The sequence below is a fragment of the Ochotona curzoniae genome, unplaced genomic scaffold (genome assembly GCF_017591425.1).
Source record: "Ochotona curzoniae isolate NIBS_2020 unplaced genomic scaffold, NIBS_Ocur_1.0 scaffold_4701, whole genome shotgun sequence".
Classification (NCBI taxonomy): domain Eukaryota; kingdom Metazoa; phylum Chordata; class Mammalia; order Lagomorpha; family Ochotonidae; genus Ochotona; species Ochotona curzoniae.
In genome coordinates this window covers 80,371,316-80,390,999 of record NW_024467122.1, presented here as the reverse complement: position 1 = coordinate 80,390,999, position 19,684 = coordinate 80,371,316, and the positions used below count along the sequence as shown (strand labels likewise).

General features: G+C 45.7%; 1 protein-coding gene across 1 annotated transcript in view; it reads left to right on the top strand.

The window, feature by feature from the left end:
* The window catches only part of SCAPER (S-phase cyclin A associated protein in the ER), a 312,499-nt gene that overhangs the window by 13,721 nt on the left and 279,094 nt on the right, over window positions 1-19,684 (top strand). Inside the window, exons 2-3 of the mRNA XM_040969720.1 lie at window positions 7,792-7,855; window positions 17,099-17,216. Of these exons, the coding sequence (XP_040825654.1) occupies window positions 7,850-7,855; window positions 17,099-17,216 (124 nt within the window). The 5' untranslated portion in view covers window positions 7,792-7,849. The remainder of the gene's footprint in view (window positions 1-7,791; window positions 7,856-17,098; window positions 17,217-19,684) is intronic.

Genomic DNA, 19,684 nt, shown 5'->3' with positions numbered 1-19,684 from the left:
GTGAGCTGTTCCAAAAGTAAAGACATGTTTTTTTTTTCCTTAAGATTTATTTGGTTTATTTGAAAGGCAGAGTTACACACACACACACACACACACAAACACTCGTGCGTGCGCATACACACACAGATGCCTTGCGTCTGGTAGTTCACTTCCCAAATGGCTGATAATGGCCAGGGCTGAATTAGGCCACGAGCTTCATTGAGGTTTTCCATGTGGTTGCAGGGGTTCCACACTTGGGCCATCATCTGATGCTTTCCCAGGCACATGAACAGGAAGGTGGTTGGAAATGGAGCAAATGGGACTTGAACTGCTGCTCATGTGGGATTCTGGTATTGCAGGCTGTAGCTTAACCTGCTGCGACATAGTGCTGGCCCCACAACAGTTTATGGATGTTTGTATGCATCCATGAGCCACAGTAGGAATCCATTCCATCGGCCATCGCTTCCCTGTCCTTTTCTCTAACCAAGGCAGCCCTCTTGATATTTCTCACCTACAGTTAGTCTAATGTGTTTTATAGCTTTATATAAATGGACATGCTCAGTATGTACACTGGTGTCCCATCCCATTTCTTTTCTGAGCATAATTCTGTTATCTTTATTCATTTTGTTGCATGTTGGTTGTGTGTATAGTCTGTTCCCGTCCATTCTGAGTAGTATCTGTCACATAGTTATACTATAATTTGGTTGTGTGATCTCCTGTGCATGAATATTTGGGTTGCTTCCAGTTTCAGACTGTTACAGATAAAACTGTCACAAGTATTTGTGCAAAGGGTAGAAAAAATGTGTTTTTATTTCTCTTGGATGAAGAGTTTGGTTTCATTGTTATCCATGAGAATACTGATTCTCGGAGAGTTGTAACAACATTGCAGAGCCAGTGGTGTGGCTTGCTCCAGTGACTGTGTTTTCCACTGGGTGAAGCGCCAGCATTCCATATGGGTGCTGGTTCTTGTTCTGGCTGCTGTACTTCCATCCAGCTCCCTACTTGTGGCCTGGGAAAGCAGTGAAGGATGGCCCAAGTTTTTGGGAACCTGCATCCGTGTGGGAGGCCGGAAGAAACTCCATTTGAGGAGTGAATCAATGGATAGAAACTCTTTCTGTGTCTCTCCTCTCTGTAAGCAAGATCCTGAGGCAGGGGCTGGGTTCATTAGCAGATCTAATTGTTGCCTACTTCAGGCCAGATTTAGTTTGGTCTCCTGGGGCTACAGTAGTAACAAAGCCAACAGAATTCCTGGGCTACACTCTGGGGGTGGGGGGGAGGGCTGTGTGTGGGACAGGCTGGCCAGTGATAATCACTGCCAGGGAGGTGCGTGTCCTAGAGGGCGTGGCACACTTTCCCCCTCCCCCGACTGTAATAAGGTATAATTGACAAATCCAGTCTATAGTGTATACCACGATGTTTGCTACACACCTACATCACGAAGTGATTAAATCAACCTCATTAATGTGCTGCTCAATCATCCTACTTTTTATGTGACCAGAACATGTCTCAGCCATTTGGAGTGCGCTCCATAGTCAGGAGCTGTGGTCACCATGCTGATCAAGGGATAGCTAGAACCCATCCTAAGTGAAACTCTGCCATGTAACCCACATCCGCCCGATTCTGCACCTCTCTGCTTCTGGGAGTTTAACTTTGCATTCTGTGTGAGGTGAGACTGTTTTTGTTTGTTTGTTTCTAGCTTCTTTCACTTAGGGTGGTATCCTCCAGCCGCTTCTGTTTTGTTAACCGTGACAAGATTGACTTCCTTTTAAAAGACTGATAGGATCCTGTTCCTTACCCCATCGTCCCTTGCTGGACTCGGGCTGATGTCTTGTTAGTGCGGTTGACACTAACGCTGCCCTGAAGGTGGATGTGCAGACACGGTGAGGAGGCATGTCCACAGAAGCCAGGCTGCTGGATCACATGGAGGGTCGTCCTGTTTTTGATCTTTCAAGCTGAATTTTCTTTATGTCCTCACCAACTTTTAGCTTTTCTCTTTTAGCCCAGCATGTGTCAGATGACTTATGAGACTGAGAAGCTTGTCATATCCCTGTTGGCCATTTGTAAGTCCTTCTCTGAGAAATATCTAGTTAGGTCCTTTGCCTATTTTAAAATCAGTCTTTTGAAAAAAGACTTATGTTTTTGAAAGGTTAGTGATGGGGAGAGGAGAGAAGGAGGGAGGAAAGGAAGAGGAAAAGGAGGGAGAGAAACAGAGAGCAAGAAGGAGATCCTCTGTGTGCTGGTTCATTCCCAGATGGTTGCAGTGACCTAGGGTTGGGCCAGGCTGAAGCCAGGAATCCAGAGCTTCATCCGGATCACCCACATGAGCGGCAGGGACCCCAGTATGTAGGCCATCTTCCACTGCTTTCCCAGATCCCTCATCAAGGACCTGGATTACACTGAGTCTGAAGATCATTTTGAATTATGGATACTTCAGCAGTATTAACTCTTCCAGTTTATAAACCTCAATGTTCTATGGTTTTTCAGAGTACAGATTTTCACTTCCTTAGGTTCATTTTAAGTATTACTGTAAACTGAACTAGACAGTGAGTGGTTAGTGTGTAGAAATGCTACTGATTTTACTTGTTGATTTTTATAACCTATAACCTTACTAGATTCATTTATTTTAATAGGTCTTTTTGGAAGTGTCTCTTCCCCCTCACCCTAGTTAACTAATTTATTTGAAAGGCAGGGAGAAAGACAGAGACACAGAGATCCATCTTCTGAGTGTTAATTTGCTCCCCAAAATGTCTACCACAGTCAGAGTCAGAGCTGGGCCAGGTAAAGTCTGCAGCCTGGCTCTGCATCAGGTCTCCCCTGACGTGGCAGGAAGCCGAGCGCTTAGGCTATTGTCTGCTGTTTCTCAGGTGCATCACTTGCAAAGATGCTCACTGACCATCTAATACCAGTGGTGGGCATCCTGGATGGCCTCTTCATGTGCACACCACCGTGCACAGCCGTAAAGATTATGACATCTTAGAACAGTTTTAGTTCTGCCCCTGAAATGTGGATGCTTCTTGCATACCCCTTTCTCGGAGACTAACTGCTCTGGCTAGGACTTAGGCTGCCATGTCAAGTGAAACTGGCAAGGCAGGGCAGCCTTCCTCTGGTCCCCACCTTAGAGGAAGGCTTTTAGCTTTTCCCTGATGAGTGTGCTGCCCGTTGGGGATTGGTCATGCTGAGGTACATCTGTTTTGTACCTCATCTGGAGAGTGGCTATCTCAGAAGGACGCTGAGTTTTTCAGATCCTTTTTATGTGCTGAGGTGAACAGATGACCTGTATCCTTGAGCTCATTAGGATGGTGCGTCCCCATTTGCTTATGTAGGTATGCTGACCAATCAGTGTCCCTGTTACAAATCCTATTGATCTTGGTGTGTAGTCTTTTTATGTTCTGCTGCATTTGATTTTTATTAGCATCTAAGCATTTTTGGATCTATGGATATTGCCTTGCAACGTTCTTTTCTTTTTGTCTTTATGGGATGAAAACAGTCCCTTTACAATGTTTCCTGAAAGGGAGAACAAACAGATAATAACTTCTCTGGTGGCATTATGGTACACTGGCCAGTGTGTTTTTGGTGATTGAACATAATGCTGTGAATCAGTTTGCTGAATGTTCATTTGCAGCGTCCCTCTGCAATGTTCTTTTCTTTAACAGCCCTTTCTGGCTTTGGTATCAGAGTAATGTGAGTCTCACACGGTGAATTTGAAAGTGTTTTCTCCTCTTCAGTGAAGAAGGAGTGATGTTAATTCCTTTTTTTGTAAATGTTTGGTGGAATTCGTGAGTTAAGCCACCAGGTTCTGGGCTGTTCGTGGTTGGGTTTTTCATGACGATTCCATTGCTGTTATTGATCTAGTCAGATTTCACTTTCTTCAGTTCAGTCTTGTATGTTTGTAAGAATTTGTGCATTTCTTATAATGTACTAAATATGTTGGTGTGTGATTGTTCTGCATAGGTCTGCTAGGTCCTGCTGGGGTTTGAGTATCCCCAGCAAAATGTGTGTTGAAAGAATCACCTTTTGTGGTGTGAAGAGTTGGAACCAAGTAGGACCGTTGAGAGGTGTTTCGGGCGTGCGAGCTCTCCGTGGATGCACGGGGCAGCGGGGTGTCAGGAGTGGGTCGGCCTGGATGTCAGTTTGGTGCTGTGTGATGTCCTGCACCTCACTGGGCCCCACAGAGGCCTCGCCTGGGCAGTTCCCGTAGTTTCACAGTCCAGCCTTCTGAACCACGAGGCAGATAAACCTCTTTTCCTTAAAACTATTATTTTTTTTAAAGCTTTTCTTTTTAAAAACAGTTTACTTTATATTTATTTTAAAAGGTAGAATGTTAGAGATAGCACTATCCCTCTTGTAGGGGAAGTCAGATACACACACACACACACACACACACACACACACACACACACAGTGCTAGAGAATCTTTTCAACAGCTGTGCCTGGGCCAGGCCAAAGCCAGCAGCCAGGAGTTCATCTGGTCTCTCGCATGGGTAGTGGGGACCAGGTACTTGAGACATCCTTTGTTGCCCACCTGGGTACACAGGAGTAGGAAGATAGATTGGAAGCAAAGGTGGGTATCAGGCCTAGACAGAGATTTGTCATGCAACCACTGCACCACCGTGCCTGGCTCTGCTCCTTACCGAGGACCCTGTCTCAGGTATTCTTTTACAGCTCAGCAAACATTCAGATGGGTCCAGAAGTTTATAGTGTTGTTCAAATATACCCTTTTCCTTGCTGACTTTTTTAAGATTATCTGTTCAAGTTGGAAGTGGGGCCTTGGAAGTTCCTAACATTACAAGTTGCTGTTTTCGTTAATATTTGCTGTATCTGGACCTGGCGTGGTGGCCTAGTGGCTTAAGTCCTCTCCTTGAATACGCTGGGATCCCATATGGCCGCCAGTTCTAGTCCTGGCACCTCCACTTCTCATCCAGCTCCCTGCCTGTGGCCTGGGAAAGCAGTCAAGGACAGCCCAAAGCCTTGGGACCCTGCACCCGCGTGGGAGACCTGGAAGAATCTCCTGGCTCCTGGCTTCAGATTGGCTCAGCTAGCTCCGGCTGTTGCACTCACTTGGGGGAGTGAATCATCAGATGGAAGATCTTCCTCTCTGTCTCTCCTCCTCTGTGTATATCTGACTTTGCAATAAAAATAAATAAATCCTTAAAAAAATACTTGCTGTATCTGTTTAAGTGCACGCATATTTACAGTTGTTATATCCTCGTGGTAACTGACCCCCCTTTCCACCAGTGGATGGAAGGTGTTTTTGTCTCTCCAGGAAAGGCAGATTTAACAGAGAAAGAGATACAGAGCGAAAGATCTTTTGTCCACTGGTTTACCCCCCTAATGACCTCAAGTGGCTGGAGCCAAGCTGATCCAAAACCAGGAGCCAGGAGTTTCTCCTGGGTCTCCCATGCAAGTGCAGGGTCCCAAGGCTTTGGGCCATCCTCTGCTGCTTTTCCAAGCCACCAGGGAGCTGGATGGGAAATTGAACAGCTGGGACGTAAATCAGCACTCATGGAATCCCAGTGCTGGAAAGGGGAGGGTTAGCCAATTGAGTCATTATAGCAGGCCTCTGTAGTTGTTAGCTTTTGTCTTTTAACTTTTACCCAAGAGTTAAAAGTGGTATTTATTCCACTGAAGTTATAGAGTATGCTGAATTTGATTATTCTTATTACCCTTCTACTCCATATATTTGTGTGCTGTTAGCATTCTCTTGTTTCTGTTGGAAGAACTCGCACAGGTTTTGTCTGGGTGGGTTGTCATTTAAAGAGGTTACGGTGGCCAGGCCTGGCTGAGTAGGTGGTGGCTGAGCAGAGATGGAGTGGATTGTGACTGTTCCAAATGGGGGTCCTGCAGGTGTGAGGCCCTGAGGCCTGTGTGTGTGCATTGTGTGGGAGGATAGACCAGTGTGACTGAAGTGACATGAAGGGGAGGTGTGGAGAGCTGGGGAAGTTAGGGTGTGGGAGGACTACTGGGAGGACCTTGGTTTTTCCTGTGAGGCAGATGGGAGCACTGGGGGTTTGTGAGCTACTCTCTTGAAGTACGATTCACATACAATGGAGTCCATCCATTTAGAAGTAGATTTTTGTATATTTGCAGAGCTCTGCAAGCAACACCATAGTGAATTTTGGAACATTTTTTGCCACCCTTAACTAAAACTGCACCCTTCCCCCTTGTTAATAGTCATCCCTGTCCTCCAGTCCCCAGACGCAGGCAACACCAGTTCTTTCCTCACAGCGTGGACTGACCATTCTGGCTATCTCACGTAGATGGAATTGCGCCATATGTGGTCTTCTGTGACTGGCTCCTCGGACCTTGGCTCAGTGTGTTCAGAGCCGTCTGCATGGTGTCATTGTTAGCTCAGGTGACGCCGTGTTGACTGGCAGACAGCAGTCCCGCTGGCTGTGGACACTGGGCTGCTTCCCACTCTCCTGGCTGTTATGAATCACAGCATGGTGGATGTTTGTCGGGTTTTGAGTGGACTTGTGTTTACATGCGCGCTGATGCATTTCCAAGGAGTGTGTTTGCTTAACAGAGGGTGGGCCATCGGGGTGCCTTTCCCAGGAAGAAAGTGAGTCCCAGCTGCTGCTCTGTGCCTTTTGGCTGTCCATAAGGATTAGGCCATGTTTCCTAGCAGTTCTCTGCCCCATCTGTGTTCTGCTTTGTCTGCCTTGGATTTGAGAACAAGTTAGGCCACATTAGAAGTACGGGTTCCCTGAGAAGTAGGGTGTGTCCTACGTAGAACCTCATGGGATTGGTAAGATATTCTGGTAGACACTTTACGACAGTTCTTTAGAAAGGACTTCCCAGTGTTCTCCTTGCCTAATTTGGGCTCACCACTGCGTCTGTCCTGTGAAAACCACTTTTCAAAGAAGAAAAAGGCATAAGTGTTTGGTGCCACGGGTAAAACGCTGCTTGGGACACTCGGTCCCACGTTAGGATGCCTGGCTTCAAGTCCTGACTTTTTTTTTAATAGACTTACTTCTTTCAAAGTCAGATTTATGGGAAAGGAGAGACGAAGAGAGAGAGATCTTCATTTACTGGTTCAGCTGGCCGAAGCCAGGAGCAAGGAGCTTTGTCCAGGCCTCCCAGGTGGATGGCAAGGGCCACAGCCTTCAGCTGCCTGCCGATGCATTCCCCAGGCCATTGGCAGGGAGTTGGAGCAGAAGTGACGGAGTTACTGTTTGGTGCCCATAATGGTATGCTGGAACCACAGGTGACAGCTTTACCTGCTCCGTCACAACACTGGCCAGACTCCACTTCTGATTCCAGATTCTTGTGCACCCTGGGAGGCAGCAAGTGGTGGCTCAGCATATTTGGGTCCCCACCACCCACATGGAGACCTAATTGAGGTCCAGGTTCTCGGCTTCAGCCTGACCTGCGCCTGGCTACTTCTGGCATTTAGGGATTAAACTAGCAGGTGGAAGTTTTTTTTTTTGTCTCTTGTCTTTTAAATAAACATTAAAAAAACTGAAATTAGAATGGATAAAAATATAAAGAATGTGTCTCACACAGTTGAGATAAATGTTTCTTCAGTCAGTCAATTTGAGAGAGTGTGTATATGGGTTGTAGTAGAAAGTAGAAACTTTTAATTTAGTATTGTCAACACCTGTTAGTATTTTATTAATGTAGCCGACACTTCTCTTCCACTTTATATTTGCTTTTGGAGAGAACTGAGGTATTGTTCAGTCTAGGGTATTTAAAGCCTGTTGTGTTGTATCCATGTTTAGTGTGGTAAGAACCCTGAATAGATGAGGCTTGCATGTGTTTCGTGAATTTTTTTGGTCATATGTTGACTAATGGTACGCCTACCTTGTATTGCAGGAGTCACACTCCATGGGTTTATGTGGTGAATGATCTTGGCACAGAAGAGAATGAAGGCATGATGGTAAGTGTCTAGCTGCCGACAGGGCTTCCCCCCTCCCTCCTTCCTGGCTCATTTCCCCAGGATGCTCTGGAGCATGCTGCTGCCAGGCACCATCATGAAGTGAGCAGATGGGAGTATCCCGCTCAGGCTGGGAGCCCTGGGGCTCTGTCCCCACCCAGGGCCCGACGGGCCAGAGTGCAGGAGGTCCCCGCTTTCCTTTAAGTTTTATGGTTGAAAACATACACCAGCCAGCAGCCTGACCAGCTGCTCCCCAGGCCCAGCCAGCTCTTAGAGGAACTCTGCTCTCCCCACGCTGGGATGGTTCTTGAACCCAGCTGAAGTGGACAGACAGATGTCTGTGTGGAACACAGTTGTATCATCTGAAACTGCCCCGACCGAGGAGATACAGGGGATGCGGCCGCAGGTGACCCAGCCTGTTCAGCCAACTCCTCCAGGGCCAGCCCAACACCCAAGCAGCTGTCCTTACTCTGATTTTCCTGGCACAGGGTGTGTGATTTGTTACTCTCTTGTTTTTATCACATTCACTGATCGGGGGCACCCTGTTCCATTTGTAAACTCTTCCATTTTAGTTACTGTTCACCCAGTGATTTCCTGATTATCTTTGGGGTTTGATTAGAACATTTCTTTTGAAAGGCAGAATTGCAGAGGCAGAGGGAAAGACAGAGCTTCCATTTGCTGGTTGACTCCCCATATGGCCACAGTGACGTGCTGGGCCATGCTGAAGCCAGGATTCTGGAACTTCACCTGGATCTCCCACATGGGTGCAAGGGTCTAAGCACTTGAGCCATCCTCGACTCATTTCCCAGGTGCAATATAGGGGAGCTGGATTAGAAGTGGAGCAGCCAAAAAACAAATAAACAAACAAAAAACAAAATCAAAACCAGTAGAGCAGCCAAATCTCCAGCACTCCAGTGGTATCCATATGGGATGCCAGCCAATGTTGCAGATGACAGCTTAATCCGTTGATCTATAACTCCAGCTCCAGTGTTTTTGAGGGAAGAGGCCTTGTAATATGTGGGGCTCCGGCATAGGCCCCACTTGCAGGAGTGCATCTGCGTGTGGCCCCTTTCTCATTGTATCCTCCCCCACCTCCTAAAGCCACACTCTCCCTCAGCTGCAGGGCTGTGATTTGTTTGTATCTGTCATTGCCATCAATTTCATCCTGAAAAGTCCTTACCGTGAGGGTTTTTTTTTTTTTTAAATTTATTGCAAAGGCAGATAATGCAGAAAGGAGAGACAGAAAGAAAGATATTCCATTTGCTGATTCACTCCCCGAGTGGCCACAATGGCCAGATCTGAGCTGATCCAAGGCCAAGAGCTTCTTCCAGGTCAGCCATGCCGGTATAGGCTCCCAAGGCTTTGGGTCGTCCTCAGCTGCTTTCCCAGGCCACAGGCAGAGAGCTGGATGGGAAGTGGAGCAGCCAGGACATGAACCAGTGCCCATATGGGATCCCAGTGTGTGCAGGGCGAGGACTTAAGCCACTATGTTACCATGCTGATCCCTGTATTTTGTCCATGGCCTTGCTGGTTTTTCTGAGGAGGTTTTGATGTTTCTGGAAGGTGGGCTTGGGGTTGGGGGTCTCTGCCAACAGGGTTTTCTTTTCTTTGCACCTTGACGAGAAGTCTTGCGCCATCCTCAGCCTACAGTCCTAGGGGCTTGTTTCTCTTTCTGGCAGAATTTCAGTATTGTGTACAACATGTAGGACATTTTAAAATTCAGAGGATTGACTTATTGGGTTTAACTTGTTCCTCTGTCATAAGGTTTTCTGTTGTGGTGAAGCACACAGGAGGTACATCCACCAGCATGGCTGATCAGCATGACACTGGTCGGCACCCAGCACATGGCTGTGAGCATGTTCCCACTGGGAGCTGAGCTTCATCCGGGGCGTGGTCACTGTGCCTCTCCACTTCCTCCTGTGCTGTCTGTCTTGTCTTTATGATTTCTGGCTGTAGCCTCCTATGGTGTTTGTCCTCTTATGACTGACTCATGTCACTGAGGGCAGTGTCTTCAGGATTCTTCCCTGTTGTATTATGTGTTGGAGTTCCCATCCTTTTTTAGACTGAAAAAGATTCTATTGCACATGTAGGATATTTTGCTTCTCCGTTCATCTGTCACACATTTGGGTTGCTTCCTCTTATTAGCTATTGGGAATGGTGCAGTTGTGAATGTGGTGTGCAAGTATCTCTTCAGGACCTTGTTTCCTTTTGGGTGTGTATCCAGAATTACAGTGACTGAGTCGACTGGTGAATCTGTTTTTACCTTTTTGAGGAATGATGTTGGTTCTTGTTGCAGCAGCTGTACCATTTTATTACAGTCTTGGTACCAGTACCCAGGGGTTGTTGTTTACCTACATCCTCACCAATTTTTAATCATCTGGTTATTTAAAGAATTATTTAGTAATTTGAAAGAGTTACAGAGAGAGAGAGAGAGAGAGAGAGAGAGATGGAGAGATAGAGTCACAGCCATCTGCTAGTACACTTTCCAAATGGCCACAAAGGCTGGAGCCAGGAGCCAGGAACTCCATCTGGATTTTCCATGTGGCGGCAGGGGTCCAAGTGTGCTGCTTTTCCAGGTGCAAAGTGGAGCATCAGGGATGTGACCTGCCTCCCTGGGAGACTGATTATTGCAGGTGGCAGCTTTGCTTACTGTGGCACAGTGCCATCGCCTAGTCTCTGTTTATTGAAGATTCATTTAGAGATATGCCTACATCCACCTCTTGCATTCACTGGTTCACTCGTCAAATCCTCACAACTGGAGGTAGTCCTGGCCGAGGGCAGGAGCCAGGAACACAGTTTCTCCCATGCGGGTGGCAGAGACCCAACCACTTGGCCTTTCCGCTGCCTCCGAGGTGCACACGCGGGGAGCAGGACGTCCTCCTAGCACTCCCGTGGGGCATGTGGGCATCATCAGTGGTGGCCTCACCTGTTGTAATGCAGTACCTGCCCCAATTTTAACTTTTTTTTAGCATTTGTTTTTGTTTTACTTGGAAAATAGCAGTTCTAATAAGTGCTGGGGCAATTGTTTTATTTTTTTTAAACTATTTTCTAAAAGAAGCATCTCTATTTATGTTTCTTGAATTGATGAAATACATTATTCATTTAAAAATTTACTGTTGATCTTTGTCCCTCTCCCTTTCTCCCTTCCAGAGAGAGAGAGAGAAAGAGTGTGAAATAGACAGCTACACACACATCTGTAGGTCAGGACCTCGGTAATAGCTTGTTATGAGTGGTGTTGACTTAATCACTAGCTTGCTTTTTGATCTGAGATGAATAACTGTTTATATGAGGAATTGCTTTTGCTTGCATTCCTCCAGCAAGCTCAGTTTGGTTGTAATGTGCTGCCTGGATTCAGTTCACAAGTATGTATATGCTTCTGTATGTAACATACGCTTGTAAATGGGATTTTCACATCTGTACTCTCGAAAGGCACGGAACTATAATTTATCTTTTCTACAGTGTCCTTCTGAGTTCTGATAGAGTTAGGTGGGCCTCTAGCAGTGGATTGGGATGTATTTCCTCTATTTTATTCTCTAGAAGAATTTAATGTATTTTGTTGCTTAGATGATTAAGAAAATTCACTAGTAAAACCCTCCTGGGCCTGGACTTTGATATGTGGGCTTTCGTTTCTTACATAAACTATTCAGATTTTCTGTTATTGATTATGCAGCACACAATACCACGTGAATGGTATTTTTCAAAGACTTTTTCATAGAAAAAAATTTCATAGAAATTTGCAAATTCACAGGCCTAGCATGATAGCCTGGTGGCTGGGGTGCTCCTTGTGTGTGTTGGGTTCCATGTGGGTGCCTGTTCGTGTCCCAGCTGCTCCACTTCCCTTCTGGCTCCCTGTTTATGGCCTGGGAAAGCTTCCTGGAAGGAAGCTCCTGGCTTCGGATTGGCTCACTTTTGGCTGTTGTAGCCATTCGGGGAGTGAACCAACAGATGAAGCATCTCTGTGTCTCCTTCTCTCTGTAAATATGACTTAAAGAGAAATAAGTACTTATTATTATTATTTTAAAATTTATTTATTTTTATTAGAAAGGCAGGTATACAGAGAGGAAGGTCTTCCGTCCAATGGTTCACTCTCCAAGTGGCCCCAACGGCTGGAGTTGAGCCAATCCAAAACCAGGAGCCAGGAGCTTTTTTTGGGTCTCCCATGTTGGGTGTAGGGTCCCAAGGCTTTGGGCAGTCCTCAGTTACTTTCCTGGGCCCAAGCAGGGAGCTGGATGGGAGGCAGGGCCGCCAGAATTAGAACTGGCATGTCAAAGCGAGGACTTTTAACCATTATACTATCCCGCGCTGGGTCCCTATATTTTTTTTTTAAGAAAGATACCTTCTGTCTGCTGGTTCATTCCCTAAATATCCTCAATAACTTGCCTTGGGCCAGGCAAAAATCAAGGGCCTAGAATTTCTTAGAATAATTTTTAACTTGCCTCATAATCACAACATGGTTACAAATATTGTTTGCTGAATATTTGTGTTTATACCTCTGTAAAACTTGCTACTTTACACAATTTCCTCAAAGTCCACGCAGACTACTAGGTGACCATAAATGAGATCCCCATGATTTCAATGCTTGTTTTTCAACTTTCTGAAAAATTCAGGAAAGAATATTTTTCATAAAGCCCCACTACCAGAGCCCTTCCTGTCTCAGGTAATGTGCGGAGAGAGGCATGTGTGCGCATGCGCACACACGCACTGAGCTGGGAAGAGGGAGGCAGACAGTATCTGCTAGTTCACTCTCCAGATATCCACGGCGGCAGGAGGCCTGTCCCAGGGAGCTGCGGATTAAGTTCAGGTGCCTGCCCTGTGACTGGTGAGGGCCCAGCTCCTTGAGCCCTGCCTGCTGCCTCCCATGGCCTGCACGCCCCGCAGGAACTGAGCCCGGTTGCTCTGGTGTGGGCCCCTGGGCTGCTGGGTTATGTTTGTTTGTTTTTGCCTAAAAGAGAAGGTTTTTTTTTTTTTTTCTCATTTGGGAACAGAACTCTTGATGTCGTCCATTGGTGAGTGTTTTGAACCTTTGCTTTCCTAGATTATTTACTGTGAGATGTGAGCATGAGGACTTTTCACTCAGGGATCCAGTCAGGCTTTTTACAGGAAATTGGTCTCTGTAAAATCCTCTTGCACCACTAGAGGGCACTGTGACTTTGGATTCATGTTATGTTGCAGTCTCCTGTAAGAAAAGAACCTAGGAAAAAATAGATCGAGGTAAATGTCTATAATGTTATTAAGTATCACAGACTCATTGAGTTTCAAATCCTGATATTTAGATTAAAATGTTTAAAAATGTTTACGTTATTGCTGACATTTTAATAAGATCCAGATTATTAAACATGATTAGACTTTTTGGATTAAGAATGAAAGGAGTCCATTTAACATATTAGAGAAAGCATCTGTGCTATAAAATGAAAAATGTAGGAAAATAAGTCAACATTTTTGCTTATCAACTACAGGGATTGAGAATAAAAACAAAGTCTTAAATTGGTGGCTTTTTCCATGTATGTCTGTATGTGTACTAAGTATAAAAAAACTAAATTGGTAAAAGTTACATTAGAGGGCTCAACATGGTAGCCTACTAGCTAAAGGCCACGCCTTGAACTTACTGGAATCCCATAAGAGTGTCGGTTCTAATCCCGGCAGCTCCACTTCCCGTCCAGCTCCCTGCCTGTGGCCTGGGAAAGCAGTCGAGGACGGCCCAAAGCCTTGGGACCCTGCACCCGTGTGGGAGACCTGGAAGAATCTCCTGGATCCTGGCTTCAGATTGGCTCAGCTCCAGCCATTGCAACCACTTGGGGGGTGAATCATCAGACAGAAGATCTTCCTCTCTGTCTCTCCTCCTCTCTGTATATCTGACTTTGCAATAAAAATAAATGAGTCTTTAAAAAGAAGGACAATAACCTGCGAAGGAGAGGAGGTTTGGGGACAGTGCTGTGTTGGTTTTCCTCCTGTCTTGGGTGGCTGTTGCTTTACTCGTTTGTGGATCAAAACCCAGTTCCGGCGCTCACAGATTGAGGAGCACGTGTGGTTATTTACTCTTTCTCAGGATGGTGACGTTTCCCTGTGGATCATTCTTTTTTACTTTTTTAAGGATTTATTTATTTTTATTGCAAAGTCAGATATACACAGAGGAGGAGAAACAGGAAGATCTTCTATCTGATGACTCCCGAAGTGGCCGCAACTCCCCAAGTGACCGCAGTGGCTGGAGCTGCGCTGATCCAGAGCCAGGAGCCAGAAATCTCCTCCAGGTCTCCCATGTGGGTGCAGGGTCCCAAGGCTTTGGGCCGTCCTCGACTACTTTCCCAGGCCACCAGCAGGGAGCAGGATGGGAAGTGGAGCTGCCCGGATTAGAACCTGCGCCCATATGGGATCCCAGCGTGTTCAAGGCGAGGACTTAAGCTGTTAGGCCACTGTGCTGGGCCCAGTTTGTGGATCATTCTTGTCAGCATACAAACATGGTCTCTTTTCCGCTTCCTAAAGAAGTCTTTGATCATTGGTTTGTTCTTTATGACAAAACTCAAAGATTATGTTTAGTCACTGTCCACGTTTTCTCATCAGTCTTGCTTTAAAAAATAAGATTTGTTGTTCATTTGAAGGGCAGATACAGAGTGAAAGAGATACTGATTAATCATCTGCCCACCAGTTTGCTCCCCAAATGGCCTCAATGACCCGGCCTGGTGCTCCTCAAACAGTCGTGCAGTTTCTTTTCATGCACTTTTACCAAGTACACCAGTTTTTCCTGACCCTGAAAGTTCTAGCCCTACTTTCCTCTTTTTCTGCTCAGAAAGTCGGTTTTTTTTGTTTGTTTGTTTGAAAGTTTCTAGGGAGAGTTGTGTGCATGCCAGGCTGTGGAGGCACATTCCACGCTTCCCTGATGAGCGTGTCCCTGTCTGCCACGTAAAGCACGCGGGGGCCAGCGCAGCCCTGTCAAGTGCTGCTGGCCCTGGTGCAGCTGCCTCCTGCCAGTCCTCACGCGATCGAGGCCACGGTAGGGGCAAACACAGGAACGCTGGGAGCTTTCCTTAAAGATTGACTGATTGATTAGAAAAGTTGAGTTAGAGAGAGGAAGATCTTCCATCCACTGATTGACTCCCCAAGTGGCTGCAAAGGCAGAGAGCAGGAGCTTTGGCTCTATTTCCCATATGAGTAGCAGGGCCTAGGCACTTGGGTTGTCTTTCCCAGGTGCTTCAGCAGGGTTCTGGATTAGAAGTGGAGCAGCCAGGACTTGAACAGGTGCTATATGATGGTGGTTGCTGATGTCATGGGTGACAGAGTGGCTCACGGTGTTGCAGCACTGGCCCTGTGGGCTGAGGATTTTTTTGTTTTATTTTTATTTGAAAAGCAGATTTACAGAGAGAGAAGGGGAAACAGAGATCCTCTCTCTGCTGGCTTACGCTCCAGAGGACCACAGTGACTGGAGCTGGGTTGATTCAAAGCCAGGGTCCAGGACCTTTTCTGGGGTCTCCCACATGGGTCCAGGGCTCGAGATCTTGAGCCGTCCTCTGCTGCTTTCCCAGATGCTCCAGCCAGGAGCTGGAGTGGAAGCGGAGCAGCCGGGACTTGAATTGATGCCCATATGGGAAACGTGCACTGCTGGCCCAGGCCTAACCTGTGATGTGGCACCAGCCTAATGAGAGTTGTTTTAAGGGTGGTGATACCAAGAGGGAACATTCCCAGAGACCTGCTGGAAGTTGCGAACCTTTTAGTGACCACATCTCCAAAAGTTACACTCGCTCGCTCCTTGGTCCTCTAGGGGGTGGCTTGCACTAGGGTGGGAGGCAGCCGCAGGTGTGGCTTACTGGAGGGAAGAGGCATCTTTGAAGACTGGCTACCATGCGGCCTAATTCATAGTGAAGTTTTTGCTTTTATGATGTTGATTCTCTCCTGTGGCTTGTAGGCTCTTTAGGGACAAGCAAGGTACCTTATCCTTAAGCAGGTTCTCCTCAGTGTTTATATGAAGTGATTGCCTGGGAAGTGTATGCTGACCAAAGTTTCCAGGAGTGTTGAACACCTGAGCTGGCAAGCACCAGGAGGAGGTGTAGGGGCACCTGGAGATGAACAGAGAGTCTGGGCTGGACTCAGTGGTGAACTTGATTCAGAGTCAGGTGGGAAGTTCAGGGTTAGACTTCCTTTCTTCTCATAGGTGCTTGGCTGATAAAAGTCTTTGCTACAGCATTTATGGGGTGGGAAGCAGCTTCCTGGCTTTCCCAGGGCCTGCTTCCAGCTGGCCCAGGGTTAGTTTGGGTGGGTCTAGGTGGGGCTGGAACACGCAGGACACTGCTTTCAGCAGTTTGGGATTTGAAATGGATAATTGAAGTATATTAGTCACAGGAAGTAGTGTTTAGATCTGAAGAACTTTTAGATAAAAGTATACTGGATTTGCATTAGCGCTGTCTCCAAAGAACAAAAAAGGATTTCCCAAATATTTCATGCTGTGGGAAACTATGTGGAGTCTTCTGAGAGTTAACAGAAAATATGCATTATGAAAAATGGTTTCAAAAAATTTTTTGGGTTTCAAAAATGTTTTGCACCAAAATAAGCTAATGTTTAATTCAAATTTTCTAAGGACTTTTGGAGGTGTCAGCCTCTGTAGCATGTTTGTGAGATTTAGTCTCCTTACTTGCAGGGCAGGGCAGTGTCGATGGGGTCCACTGAGCATGTTGACAGGTGCACAAGAGGTGCTGATGGTGTCCACTGAGCGTGCTAATAGGTGCATGGGGGCTGCTGTTGGGGTACCCTGAGCGTGCTGACAGGTGTAGAGGGGATGCCGATGGGGTCCACTGAGCATGTTGACAGGTGCACAGGAGGTGCTGATGGTGTCCACTGAGCATGCTAATAGGTGCATGGGGGCTGCTGTTGGGGTACCCTGAGTGTGCTGACAGGTGCACAGGGGATGCCGATGGGGTCCACTGAGCATGTTGACAGGTGCACAGGGGATGCCGATGGGGTCCACTGAGCATGCTGACAGGTGTACAGCCAGGTGTGCTGCTGTGCAGGACATTTCCTGACTCTGCGGTTGTGTTTTCGAATGCAATGTATTTTTAAGGTTGTAGAATCCTGAGTTCTTAGGCTTCTAAAAACTTGGGACTTATTTTTGCTTCCCTTGGTTACCTTCTACATCCCAAATTCGTTTTAAGTCTGTCTGTCCCGAGAAAATGTGAAGAACACTAAATTTACCAACTATAGTCACTATGTTGACCTGCGTGATATGTATTAACCTGATGAGTGCTCTATTTTCACATGTAGGCTTCATTCCAGCGCTCCAACAGTCACGATAAAGTAAGGAGGATAGTGGCCGAGGAGGGCCGGACAGCGAGGAACCTGATTGCCTGGAGTGTTCCCCTCGAGAGCAAAGAGGATGATGGTATGTGTGGAAGAAAACTGGCTTTCCTGGGTGTTGTCAGTGGGACCATGTGCCTCATCCTGGACAGGGGATAGACTGAAATGTTACAGTTCAAACACTTGGGCGGGACAGTGCATATTAAATAAGGAATAGGTATTGCTTTGTATGCAGATGATTTTAGAGAACTGCTGATTATTTCACAGTATCAGTAATGAAATTGGATTTACGTTTTAATGGCTGTTTTCATGACTGAAAATGTTTGATTTTTTTAAATTAAAATTTTTAATATAGTTAATGAGTTATAATTGATTACTGTTTTGATGCTTAAATTGTTTCTATATACTTAAAAAAGTTTTTAACATCTTCTTTAATTTGGTTCCTCTTTCCACTACACAGCTTCTTCTTACTCTCAGTAGGATGTTTCTGGCCTAAAAAGCATTGATCCATGTTTTATTCTTTTTGCTTAACTTACATTAAAATTTTTATTCATTATTTGATCCCTTTACATTTATTTCCATGATGCAATTTTGGTTTTTTGCTTTCATGTAATTTGTAGTAGGGATTTAATTTGAAGTGTTGTTCTAGCATCACTTACTATAAACTCTGTCCTAATTATTTGTGTCTGCCTTCCTTATAGTCTGAACAACTGTATGACTTGTATGGATTTCCCTAGTCTCTCTTAGTCATGTGTGAAAACAGTGCTATTTGGTTATGAAGATACTCAGAGTATCTGCTTGGACCAGTCCTCCTTCCGGGTTTGTCAGGCTAACTAGCTGTTTTTAGAGAGTGGTTATTTTGAATATCAGAAATCCTCAACTACGGGGGAAGATAGAATTTACCTTTTGAAATTTAGACCCTCACTAGCTAATCTTTCCATAAAGAGCATACGGCTACTCCACTTATTTAATAAAAAAAAAAATGTACATTCAACATTATTACAAAAGTGAAAACATAGGGCCTAGTGTGATGACTCAACTAGCTAACCTCCACTTGTAAAGCTGTGGGATCCCATATGGATGCTGCTTTGTGTCCTGGCTGTTCCACTTCCCATCCAGCTCCCTGCGTATGGCCTGGGAAAGCAGTAGAAAATAGCCCAAGACCTTGGGACCCTGCACCACGTGGGAGACCCAAAGGAGGCTCCTGGCTCCTGACTTTGGATTGGCTCAGCTCTGGCCATTGCGGCCACTTGTGAGTTAACCAGCAGGTGAAAGATATTTATCTGCCTTTCCAATAAAAATAAGTGAGTCCTTAAAAAAGTAAAAATGTAAAGCAAAAGTGTCTTACGGTTGCTGCTATTAAAATATACAAAACATCTTTCCATTTTGTATGGAGTATGCACAATGCAAAATACTCTGTAGGTGTTTTTTGTTAAAGGTGTTTCTATTAAAAAAATAAAAATAAAAGGCCAGCAGATGGAGGACCTCTCTTTGTCTCTTCTTCTCTCTGTAAATCTGCCTTCCAAATAAAAATAAGTAAATTTTTTAAAATTTCAAGTTAAAAAAAAAAAAAGGAAAGAAGATGCTATAGGAATGAATCACAGGTGGTAATCTGACTTCTGAGTACAGAGAAGTCGAACCCTCTGGGAATCTGCAATCATGACAAAAATCTTATGGAAAATTTGCCACTTAAAAAAGAATACTCTGTCATGTGCAGGAAGTTGCTTAATTTCTTAGAAGATTCATTTATTTGTTTATTTGAAAGGCAGTTACAGAGGAGAGTCACCTGCTAGCTCACTCTCCAAGTGGCAGCAGTGCCAGACCAAAGCCAAGAGTCCAGAGCTGCTTCTCAGACCCCCACGTGGCTGCATCCGCCACTATCCTGGTCACGTTAGTAGGAGATAGACAAGAAGTGGAGCAGCTGGGGCTTGAACCGGTGAACATACTGGCACCACGGTCAGCAGTTTAACGCACGAAGCCAGAGCACCACCCCAGATGTTTATTTTTTTAAAATAACTGCTTGTTTTGTAGCAACACTATATCCCACCTAAAAACAAATGTGTTTCTTTCTGCTTTTTATGGTGCTTGTGCCAAGCTGTATTTTTCTGCTGAGTTTTGTAAAAACCTGACCTACTGTTGCACGAAGTAGAAGGGTGAGTGGAAGGTTGTCCGGATCCCAGAGAGCACAGTGAGGGGAGTCCGCCCTTCTGTGGGGGAGCTGGCCCCAGTCACACCACTGAAGGAAGGATGGCTGTGATGCCTTATGGGGTTTTATTCTGGGTTTGAATCACTCTCGAGGAGAGAATGGTTACAGAACAGTGGCTCGTGTCCATCTTTCTAAAGCTGGACCTGTGTCTCTCCATGCATTTGGCTTGGCACGTGGGACTTGTGCGAATGGGGTGCCGTGCGATGTTTTGAGGCATGTATACATCCTGGAATGTTTAAGTCTGGGTAAATATGTGCTTATCCCCAAGCATTTGTGATTTCGTTTTACTAAAATAATCAAAAACCTTTCCTGAAGCTTTACTGACATCCTATAGCATGTTGAGAACA